The 11,241-nt window shown below is 51.3% G+C and overlaps 2 protein-coding genes across 5 annotated transcripts; one reads left to right on the top strand and one right to left on the bottom strand.

Moving 5' to 3' along the window:
• Positions 1 to 2,363: 2,363 nt before the first annotated feature.
• Positions 2,364 to 4,192, bottom strand: MYCNOS (MYCN opposite strand). Its single transcript, NM_001329970.1, has 3 exons — positions 4,001 to 4,192; positions 3,440 to 3,563; positions 2,364 to 2,817 (listed from the first exon to the last, which is right to left on the bottom strand). Exon 3 carries the CDS (start codon positions 2,706 to 2,708, stop codon positions 2,379 to 2,381), a length of 330 nt encoding a protein of 109 aa, NP_001316899.1. The 5' UTR covers positions 2,709 to 2,817; positions 3,440 to 3,563; positions 4,001 to 4,192; the 3' UTR covers positions 2,364 to 2,378.
• On the top strand, positions 2,982 to 9,459 carry MYCN (MYCN proto-oncogene, bHLH transcription factor). 4 transcript variants are annotated; one of them, XM_063789280.1, is made up of 3 exons: positions 3,010 to 3,209; positions 4,417 to 5,323; positions 7,936 to 9,459. In XM_063789280.1, exons 2-3 carry the CDS (start codon positions 4,534 to 4,536, stop codon positions 8,538 to 8,540), a joined length of 1,395 nt encoding a protein of 464 aa, XP_063645350.1. In that variant the 5' UTR covers positions 3,010 to 3,209; positions 4,417 to 4,533; the 3' UTR covers positions 8,541 to 9,459. The 4 variants fall into 4 exon arrangements, with proteins under 4 accessions (XP_009440302.1, XP_063645350.1, XP_063645351.1 ...); XM_063789281.1 differs by lacking the exon at positions 3,010 to 3,209 and adding an exon at positions 3,433 to 3,519; XM_009442027.4 differs by lacking the exon at positions 4,417 to 5,323 and having other exon boundaries at positions 2,982 to 3,209.
• Positions 9,460 to 11,241: the final 1,782 nt, after the last annotated feature.

The raw sequence follows: 11,241 nt of genomic DNA, 5'->3' as shown, positions 1-11,241 counted from the left end.
CCACTAGCATCATGACACTTCGGAGAACACCCATATTTGGTGTAAAAATAGGTGGTGTCACAGTTCTGAGAAATCTCCTCCTTTTTCTAGGAATGATCATGAATATTCCACCTCTTGGTTAAAGAAACCCGTAAAGGTAGCAGCCCCAAACCCCCTTTCGTGTGAGTCTCTCGAGTACACCCATATTCCCTTTTCTTAAGTGTGTACTTTTCCCTTTGCAATAAATCGTACTTTCACTATTTTCCAACTGGTCTTTGAATTCATTCTCTTGATGGTGTCAAGAGCCTGGACACTGGCTGGGGTCTAGATCCCACTGGCATTTGGGGACCTCCCCTCCAACACTGTTGCACTGGGGGTTAAACTTCCAACATGTTTTTTTTTGGGGGACACATTCAAACCACGGCAGTACTGAACAAAACCTTGGCTTTGAAACCATATGAAGATTTGTTTTGTGTGTGTTCACATAGTTGAAGTATTTCAACATTTTTAAGAGGGATTTTCAGGCTTCTCTATAAGCAGACTAAGAATCAGCATTAGCATGTTTTCTCCATGTACAAAGTCTTTTATCTTTCTACTTACAAATGAAGGTTACCAATAAATATTTGTTGAATTTTATCATTCTGTTAACCTTCAGATTCAGACTTGTCAGTAATTACTGGCTTGCATTAAAAGCAGGAGATTAGAGATTGAGGTCCAGGAAGTATAAATGATTTGCTCAAAGGCATGTAGAGTAACCAGGTCTCCTGTCCCTCTGTCCCCCTTTTCTGCTACACCTTGTCCCTCGACAAAGGGTGAATGACCTAGTGATGGTCATTCATCTGATGAGAAAGGACAAAGGTAGGACTTTGAATCGGAGCAACTGAACCCATCCTGGCCTATTTTCACAGGCCTGCCACAGAAGATCTGGCCACCTTAGAAGGACTCATTCAGTGATCTTGGTCTTGAGCAATACCATGAGTACTTACTATATACAGGTACGCTGCTGTGCCGTAAGGATCCCCTCTGGAGCAAAACTGACCCAGGTCACAGGTTAGTGAGGGAGACTGAGCCTGTCTTCCACAGTGTCACGGAAGTGAGCACTAAACAAATACTCCCAGGCATGGATCATTACAAATGGAGGTGAGTGCTGGACAGGAAAGGACAGGAGGCTAGGCGAGAATTCAGCAGGAGGGCTTGGTGGCGATTAGGGGGCTAGGGAAAAGCAGAAGTGGGGCTGTAAAAGGCTTTTGCAAAGATGAAGGCTTTTACATTTGTGAGGGAAATAACAATAATAAAGGTGCTTGGAAGGGCTGCTCATCCGCATTCATGGGCCTCTTCCTAGAACTCTGGGAATCTTTCTCCCTAGAGCTCTGTAGGCGTCCAGGGTCAGGGCTGGAAAGGCCTTCACAAATGCTAATCTGTGAGCATTTTATGGGTTGCCCCCTGACCCTCAGCATCCTCCTCCTTAACTAGATCCAATGGTGAGGTGAAGAGGTGGGGGCGATGGAGAATGGCATTTCCAGTTTGGAGAAAAAAGTAGGGAGAGGCGGGGAAGCCTTCCCACCCCAATCCCAGGGCCAGGTTCCCCTCTCTCCAAACAAGCCTAAGGAATGTTTTTCAAGGCAAAATCCCACCTCACTGTGTATTTGGTTGTGAAGGGGGCTGTCCAGGAGATCAGGGTTGTTTTTGGAGAGTTTGGAGGGCAGGGGCAATAATGTCTGACCCCCTGCAAACAAATACACCTGTAAGAAAAGCTGGACCAGAGTGAAGTAAAGCCAGGATTTGATGGTGGCGGGAAGGGAGGGGGCCAATGCTGCTGCTGGACAGAGGGGTGTTATTTTCCCCGGAAGAATAGCATGTCGTGGTCATCATCATAATAATAGCTGACACAACTATTATGGGCTGGGGACTTATAAGAGCTTTCATAACTCTCAGGTAGGAGGCACTACGAACTGCATTTCACAATTGAGGAAACTGAGGCACAAAGAAACGAAGTAGTGACAGCAGCTTTCCTTTTTCCCTTCAACAGTTTGGAATCAAGCTGTTTGAGCCGAGGTTGGGTCTCAGGAGGTGTGGACAGCACTTCCATCTCGGTAAATCAGATTCGCCTGCCCATAATTGGGGAGAATGGTGGCTTTGAAAAGGTTAACTTGGGAGCCCTGGGGACGGCTGCAGGGAACGTACGCCCATTCCCCCTAGGAAGCAGAGCCAGGCTGCCTCCTCCTCCGCAGTGGTGAGGACGCGTGGACAGTCCCGCGGGGGCGGCGGGAGACTTGCGGAGTGGCCGCACTCCAGGTCCGCGCCAAGGCCGGGCAGCTCCGCTTTCTGCTCAGTCTCCGCGAGGTGTCGCCTTCGGCCGAAGAAACCACCGCGGCGCCACCCTCGTAGCTCGCACTTATTTATTTATTTATTTTCAAACAAGGGGGGCGCCCCTCTTCTTTCAATTTGAAACTGGAAACATCCAGAGGTCTTGTTCCTAAGGGGGCGCGTCCTCTCTCTGCTATTTTGCACCTTCGGACTAGCCTTCTTTCGGAATTACACAGGAGCAACCTCCTTGCAAGGCCTTGCTCAACGTTGGCCTCGCGCTCAGCTGCACAACACGCAGTCAAAGCGGGGGCTGGGTTAGAAGCATCGGTCTCCCCTCCCCAACACACACCCCCGGAGCCCTCCGTAATTTTTTTTTCTTTTAATGACAAGCAATTGCCAGGCTCGCAGGGTGGGTGCTGCATTGCACCGCTCCGCGCGCAGCTGGTTCTCAGAGTGCAGCCGGTGCAAGCCCGGGGGTCCAAAAGGGCGGGAGGAGCACACCCTGGGCTTCCCAGCTTTGCAGCCTTCTCTCTGCAAAGAAAAGCAAGTGGCTTTTGGCGCGAAAGCCTTGGCGCCTCCCCTGATTTTTATGGAAATCAGGAGGGCGGGGTAAAGCCGCTTTCCTCTCCTTTCTCCCTCCCCCTTGTCTGCGCCACAGCCCCCTTCTCTCCCCGCCCCCCGGGTGTGTCAGATTTTTCAGTTAATAATATCCCCCGAGCTTCAAAGCGCAGGCAGTGACAGTCATCTGTCTGGACGCGCTGGGTGGATGCGGGGGGCTCCTGGGAACTGTGTTGGAGCCGAGCAAGCGCTAGCCAGGCGCAAGCGCGCACAGACTGTAGCCATCCGAGGACACCCCCGCCCCCCCGGCCCACCCGGAGACACCCGCGCAGAATCGCCTCCGGATCCCCTGCAGTCGGCGGGAGGTAAGGAGCAGGGCTTGCAAACCGCCCGGCGCCCAGGGAAGCGACGAGCGCCGGGGCAAGGCAAGCCCTGGACGGGATTGCGACGTGCGCACCGGGCGCCCTAATATGCCCGGGGGACTGTTTCTGCTTCCGAAACAAAACCATCTCTGGGTTTTCCCAGAAAAGCCAGTTCCAGCCCCGAAGGCATCCTGGCTAGAGGAGACCCGCCCTAATCCTTTTGCAGCCCTTACCGGGGGGAGTAATGGCTTCTGCGAAAAGAAATTCCCTCGGCTCTAGAAGATCTGTCTGTGTTTGAGCTGTCGGAGAGCCGGTGCGTCCCCACCCCAGGCTGGGGTTCTTCTCCAAAGGGTGCCCCTGGAGGAAGAAGAGGGGGGGATTAGGCAGGGCGAGGCCGCCGCGGTCGTAATCTGGGTCACGGCTGCTCCAGCTTGGAGGAGAGGCGGCTGTCCCGGCGACCCTCCTCGCGCGGGCGCCCCTGCCATTCCCGGGAACAGGGGCTCAGCCTCTCCCTCCCTGGAAGAGGACGTTGTCGTGGGTTTGGAAGAGCAGGGGTGGGCTTAGAGAGCTTCCAATTAAGCTATTGGCAGGAGTATCCCTGCAGCGGGTGAATGCCGAGGGGCGTTTGCTCAAATTTGGGGAGGGGAAGGATTTGTGGATATGGGTGTCTGTTGTTGGTCTCTGTCTAGAGAAAGGCTTTTTTTTTTTATTTGCAAAGTTTTCTAAATCCCCTGCTATCATTTGCACTCCTGAGGTTGCATTTTTACAAAGGGGGTAGAAGGTACTCCAAATACCATTCCCGGTAGCTGGGTCGGAGAGCCTGGGGCTTCCCCTGAGCAGCCGGCCCCACACCGCTGCGAGTGCGGTTGTCTGCGTGCTCGTGAGAGCTAGAATTCTGCAGCCAGGAACAGCCCCCTCCCCCAGGCAGTGCCTTGTGTGAATGAAATGGCAGTTTCCAAAGTTGCGGAGCCTCGCCACCACCCCCTGCATCTGCATGCCCCCTCCCACCCCCTGTCGTAGACAGCTTGTACACAAAAGGAGGGAGGGAGGGAGGGAGCGAGAGGCACAACTTCCTCCACCTTCGGGAGCAGTGGGCAGAGTGGGGGGCTTGGAGGGAAGATTGGGGAACCTGGTTAGAGGGGGCGCCCATTGCCTATCCCCTCGGTCTGCCCCGTTTGCCCACCCTCTCCGGTGTGTCTGTCGGTTGCAGTGTTGGAGGTCGGCGCCGGCCCCCGCCTTCCGCGCCCCCCACGGGAAGGAAGCACCCCCGGTATTAAAACGAGCGGGGCGGAAAGAAGCCCTCAGTCGCCGGCCGGGAGGCGAGCCGATGCCGAGCTGCTCCACGTCCACCATGCCGGGCATGATCTGCAAGAACCCAGACCTCGAGTTTGACTCGCTACAGCCCTGCTTCTACCCGGACGAAGATGACTTCTACTTCGGCGGCCCCGACTCGACCCCCCCGGGGGAGGACATCTGGAAGAAGTTTGAGCTGCTGCCCACGCCCCCGCTGTCGCCCAGCCGTGGCTTCGCGGAGCACAGCTCCGAGCCCCCGAGCTGGGTCACGGAGATGCTGCTTGAGAACGAGCTGTGGGGCAGCCCGGCCGAGGAGGACGCGTTCGGCCTGGGGGGACTGGGTGGCCTCACCCCCAACCCGGTCATCCTCCAGGACTGCATGTGGAGCGGCTTCTCCGCCCGCGAGAAGCTGGAGCGCGCCGTGAGCGAGAAGCTGCAGCACGGCCGCGGGCCGCCAACCGCCGGTTCCACCGCCCAGTCCCCGGGAGCCGGCGCCGCCAGCCCTGCGGGTCGCGGGCACGGCGGGGCTGCGGGAGCCGGCCGCGCCGGGGCCGCCCTGCCCGCCGAGCTCGCCCACCCGGCCGCCGAGTGCGTGGATCCCGCCGTGGTCTTCCCCTTTCCCGTGAACAAGCGCGAGCCAGCGCCCGTGCCCACAGCCCCGGCCAGTGCCCCGGCGGCGGGCCCTGCGGTCGCCTCGGGGGCGGGTATTGCCTCCCCAGCCGGGGCCCCGGGGGTCGCCCCTCCGCGCCCAGGCGGCCGCCAGACCAGCGGCGGCGACCACAAGGCCCTCAGTACCTCCGGAGAGGACACCCTGAGCGATTCAGGTAAAGACCGAACTCGGGTCCGGCTGCCTCCCTGGGGCACTGGACCCCGGGTCGCGTCCCCTTTGTTAGTGCTCGTATGTCTTGGCCTGGGGAGCATTTTGGAGGCAGTGCTAGGGGCAGAGAGGTCCTGTTTCCCCCAAGTCTCTCCTCGGGGTAAAGAGAAGGGGCTGAGAGAATGCTGCTGCAAAAGGGGTGCTCTCCAATTCTCGCCTTCACTAAAGTTCTTCCACCATCTCCTGGGGAGCCCTCCTCTAGGCCATCACGGGCCCTCACCCCGTCCCCCACCTCTCTTTTGCAGCGCAGTCTGAGGAATAAAATTGGAGAAAGTTGGTGGCTAAACCGGGTGGGGGTTTAGGCGGTTGCTGGGTGCACTGCCTGGACAGAAACCTGTTAGCGCAGGGGTGAAAGGGACTCTCTGGCCCAGGTCAGGGGAGGGAAAGACATCCCGAGAAGATTCAAGGGCTGTGCAAAGCCCTGTTTAAGGCGCAGGAACTTATAGGAGGGTTGCACAGATGGCTAGAGCCGATTTTCTATTCTTTTTCTTTTCTTTTTTTTTTTTTTTTTCATATGTCGGTACCTTTCCCTTCCCCCATCCTCGGTGGGTGGTGGGCTATTTGCTCCTGGTGCGTGGCCAGCAGGCGGCGATATGCGAGGCCAGCAGGCGGGCCCGGGATCTGAAAGGCTGGGGGTGGTGGGGGCACCCTCCCTCCCTCCATTCAGCAGCTGGCTGCAAGTGCAACAGCAGTTGTGTACATTCTCAGGGGGCCTCCTCTTTCCAGTGTGCAGTGGAAACTGGCTGTAGTTTTGTCTTCCAGCCTGAATTCCAGGCCTAATTTGAGATGTGAGTTGTATCTGTAACCCAGTGCCCTTGAAGGTGAGGGCAGGCACTCAGCAGCCTCTCCAGGAAGGCTCACATCCTGGGAGGACTCACTGATTGGTTCTATTGTGTTCATTTGTCTGTGTCTTAAGCTGAAGGGAAGAGTTAAAACCAAGCCTTTCCCTGGGGGTCTGGATGAACAGAACTCAACCCAAAGAGTGGCATTGCCTTGTCCTTGGAGCAGGGAGCTGGGACCCCCCTTGGACTTTGAAAACCAGTGTTTTCAGAATGCAGGTGGATAACAAGCCTAAATTTACTTCTGGGCTGAGGAGAGATCTTTGAGGCTCCTGGAAGGAAACTTGGTGATAAGCCTCCAGTTTGAAACGGCTCTGTCCCTTTAATGTCTGCGCCTTGACAGCTTTCGGTGAGGAAGCACTTCCTTCCAACAGCTGTCTTCTTGGCAGAAAACCAAAACATTGGCTTAAAGGGACCCACAGACTGGAACAGCCTCACATTTCGGCTTTAGAACAAATCCCACAATTGTTCAGCTTTCCGGTCCCCTTCAGATCAAGCAGAAGATATGTTTTGATTTTCATGCTTGTATTTTAAACAATAATTTTCTACCCCAGAGTGGTAGTCAATGAGGAGAGAGGGGAAGAATGCGCACATGATGCTACACGTTTCTGTTGTTGCTGTTATTATTGGTGGCTTTGAGGAGAGCTGCCCCCATTTGGGGGTTTATACCAACTGTGGATTTTGGCTTTGTCGTTAAGATTTGATCTTTGTTAAATGAAAAACTGCTTATTGTATAAAACTCAGGTTTGTGGACGAAAAGTTGTTTTTTTTCTTCAGTTAATTAAATTGTTCCTCAAGTTTGTTTAAGGACTTAAAATCAAACACAACCATGTGTAAACTGCTAAATGAGGCTCCTAAAATGAGAGGCCTCAACTCTTTAAGTGTAGAGCTAGAAATGTAAATAAGTCCACAGGGCAGACTGGTGATTATGATAAAAGCTACCATTTACTGAGCATCTGTCTACTAGGCTCAGCTCTATGCTAAGTCTACATGTTATCTGTCAAAGTGGTATCATCCCCATTTAATAGCTGAGGAAACAGAGGCTTAGAAAGGCTGGGTAACTTGACCAGGGTCATGCAACTAGTCTGCGGTGGAGCCAGGATTCTGTCTGACCCTAAAGGCCAAGTTCTTTATATTTATTTCTACCACCTGCTAAAGTCTTGAATGGAGGCTGAAAGCACAGTTGGGGTATGGGGAAGAAAAATATATATACATACATATATGTATATGTATGTATGTATGTATGGGGGGTTGTTTTGTTTTTGTTTTTGTTTTTGATATGGAGTTTTGCTCTTGTTGCCCAGGCTGGAGTGCAGTGGTATGATCTGGGCTCACTGCAACCTCCGCCTCCCGAGTAGCTGGGATTACAGGAGCATGCCACCACACCCAGCAAAGTTTTGTATTTTTAGTAGAGACGGGGTTTCACCATGTTGGCCAGGCTGATCTTGAACTCCTCATCTCAGGTGATCTGCCCGCCTCCGCTTCCCAAAGTGCTGGGATTACAGGTGTGAGTCACCGCGTCCGGCCTACAGATATATTTAATTTAAAGAGATCTAAAACAAATACAAAACTGTCCACATCTATGTTGATGGACCCATAAAAATAGCAGTCTGCCAGGGTCTGCCGGAAGAGACAGATAAGCATACATGTTAACATGGATATATATGTGAATTTCATTCAAATGGTTCTCACATGAGAGTAACTAGCATCTTTCTCTCAGATGATGAAGATGATGAAGAGGAAGATGAAGAGGAGGAAATCGACGTGGTCACTGTGGAGAAGCGGCGTTCCTCCTCCAACACCAAGGCTGTCACCACATTCACCATCACTGTGCGTCCCAAGAACGCAGCCCTGGGTCCCGGGAGGGCTCAGTCCAGCGAGCTGATCCTCAAACGATGCCTTCCCATCCACCAGCAGCACAACTATGCCGCCCCCTCTCCCTACGTGGAGAGTGAGGATGCACCCCCACAGAAGAAGATAAAGAGCGAGGCGTCCCCACGTCCGCTCAAGAGTGTCATCCCCCCAAAGGCTAAGAGCTTGAGCCCCCGAAACTCTGACTCGGAGGACAGTGAGCGTCGCAGAAACCACAACATCCTGGAGCGCCAGCGCCGCAACGACCTTCGGTCCAGCTTTCTCACGCTCAGGGACCACGTGCCGGAGCTGGTAAAGAATGAGAAGGCCGCCAAGGTGGTCATTTTGAAAAAGGCCACCGAGTATGTCCACTCCCTCCAGGCCGAGGAGCACCAACTTTTGCTGGAAAAGGAAAAATTGCAGGCAAGACAGCAGCAGTTGCTAAAGAAAATTGAACACGCTCGGACTTGCTAGACGCTTCTCAAAACTGGACAGTCACTGCCACTTTGCACATTTTGATTTTTTTTTTTAAACAAACATTGTGTTGACATTAAGAATGTTGGTTTACTTTCAAATCGGTCCCCTGTCGAGTTCGGCTCTGGGTGGGCAGTAGGACCACCAGTGTGTGGGGTTCTGCTGGGACCTTGGAGAGCCTGCATCCCAGGATGCTGGGTGGCCCTGCAGCCTCCTCCACCTCACCTCCATGACAGCGCTAAACGTTGGTGACGGTTGGGAGCCTCTGGGGCTGTTGAAGTCACCTTGTGTGTTCCAAGTTTCCAAACAACAGGAAAGTCATTCCTTCTTTTTAAAATGGTGCTTAAGTTCCAGCAGATGCCACATAAGGGGTTTGCCATTTGATACCCCTGGGGAACATTTCTGTAAATACCATTGACACATCCGCCTTTTGTATACATCCTGGGTAATGAGAGGTGGCTTTTGCGGCCAGTATTAGACTGGAAGTTCATACCTAAGTACTGTAATAATACCTCAATGTTTGAGGAGCATGTTTTGTATACAAATATATTGTTAATCTCTGTTATGTACTGTACTAATTCTTACACTGCCTGTATACTTTAGTATGACGCTGATACATAACTAAATTTGATACTTATATTTTCGTATGAAAATGAGTTGTGAAAGTTTTGAGTAGATATTACTTTATCACTTTTTGAACTAAGAAACTTTTGTAAAGAAATTTACTATATATATATGCCTTTTTCCTAGCCTGTTTCTTCCTGTTAATGTATTTGTTCATGTTTGGTGCATAGAACTGGGTAAATGCAAAGTTCTGTGTTTAATTTCTTCAAAATGTATATATTTAGTGCTGCATCTTATAGCACTTTGAAATACCTCATGTTTATGAAAATAAATAGCTTAAAATTAAATGATGCAACTCAACCTTTTCCTTAATGGCATTACACTCTGTCCCTTCAGGAGCAACCATAAATAATCCATAACTTATAGAGGGAATTTGATTTCCGTAAATAGCCCTTTTTGCACCTGTACAATCCTGGTTGAGGGGCATGAGTCATTGTCCCCACTTAAGGTGGAGGGAACTGAGTTTGGGGAAATTAAGGCAGTTCTCCAAGATTACGCAGAATAGAGATGTTATTAGCGACTATTGTGTGCATTGTAGCAATGGCATTTGATAATTTACAGAGCACTTCTGTATACTGTGGCTCCTTAGTGGAATTAAGCTGAGACCTCAGATCAGTCCCTTTAAAAGAAAAGTAAAAACAGCCACAGGGTTGTTTAACTCGCTTGTATCGGGCTTTGGTAGTATTCGTCCCATTGGCAGACAGTCTTCTATTTTAAGGTAGAGCATAGTTTGTCTCCAAGAATTCATTGTTAAAAACATTCACTAGGATCTGTGGAGGTTCTAGGCTAAGCATAGTAAGCAGAATAAACAGATGGAAATGGGTTCCTCCCTTCAATGAACTCAACCTGATTCACCAAAGTGTAATTCACGAGTGACAGTTATGTAGTCCAGAGCAAGTACCAGGTGCAGGAGAGACCCTGGGGTCACAATGGAGACCCCATATGGGTGGCATGGCTCTCTACTTGCCATTCCTATTACACAGCAGTGTCTTGGCTACTTGGGCTGCTCTTTGGAAATGGGATCAATCTTGCAGGCTCCAGAAGACAGAGCCAAGACTTGTGTGTTAAGGAGATAGTTTACCTGTTGGGACATAAGACCCTTGCTTGTAAGCAGCTTCTCAGAACTAAAAGTGTACAAATAACCTATTTCTCTTTTGAGTGTCAGGTTGTACTCGGTTATTTCTCTAGGGTTTTGTTCATCTCAGATTTTTAACTGTGAGCCGAAAAAAAAAGAAAAAGGCTTTTTGCTTCACTGAGAAGAAAGCAGGTCCAGAGATGAGACAGCTTTGCTTGCCTGGACACACAGTTTGTCAGGGGCAGAGATGGGAGACACCAAGCCATGTGGGAGACACCAAGCCATGTGGGAGACACCAAGCCATGTGTCCTTGTCTGCTTTGGTCATTTTTATTTTTTTCTTTTGAGATGGAGTCTCACTCTGGTGCCCAGGCTAGAGTGCAGTGGTGCAATCTCGGCTCACTGCAACTTCCGCCTCCCGGGTTCAAGCGATTCTCCTGCCTCAGCCTCCTGAGTAGCTGGGACTACAGGTGTGTGCCACCATGCCCGGCTGATTTTTTGCATTTTTAGTAGAGACAAAGTTTCACCATGTTAGCCAGGATGGTCTCGATCTCCTGACCTTGTGATCCACCTACCTCGACCTCCCAAAGTTCTGGAATTGCAGGCGTGAACCACCATGCCCAGCCGCTTTGGTCATTTTATAAAGGCAAGTAGGAGTTTAGAACTCAGTCCTCCTTATCCTGCTTATCGCACACCCTTGAGATACGAGGTTGGTGATACTACCATGGACATCTTTCTGATGGTCTCGCCATGTAGAAAATAAGATAAAATGCCCTTTAATTCTCCTAGTCCCCATCCCCAGACTAAAAAATAATGCACCCTTTCTTTTTGAATTGTCATTCAAAAAACTTCTGTTCATTTGCATTTTACAGGCCCCAAATCACTCACGGCCTCTGCCCCTCTGTGTGTGCAAGAGCCAAAAGAAAGTTAAGCAACCTCACATTGTGTACCTAAGATTCTTGAAGCCCAGCTCAGTCATCCCAGTTTCTCTATTTGTGATTCC

This window comes from Pan troglodytes, chromosome 12 (genome assembly GCF_028858775.2).
Source record: "Pan troglodytes isolate AG18354 chromosome 12, NHGRI_mPanTro3-v2.0_pri, whole genome shotgun sequence".
Classification (NCBI taxonomy): Eukaryota; Metazoa; Chordata; class Mammalia; order Primates; family Hominidae; genus Pan; species Pan troglodytes.
The sequence above is the reverse complement of the archived record's forward strand: the minus strand, read 5'-3'. Positions and strand labels throughout refer to the sequence as shown.

Bases quoted from the DNA above. Each gene is read 5' to 3' on its own strand.
- MYCNOS (NM_001329970.1), bottom strand. From the start codon at position 2,708: ATGCAGCACCCACCCTGCGAGCCTGGCAATTGCTTGTCATTAAAAGAA.
- MYCN (XM_009442026.5), top strand. From the start codon at position 4,147: ATGAAATGGCAGTTTCCAAAGTTGCGGAGCCTCGCCACCACCCCCTGC. The intron at 5,324-7,935 runs GTAAAGACCGAA...TCTTTCTCTCAG, and splicing joins GGACACCCTGAGCGATTCAG to ATGATGAAGATGATGAAGAG.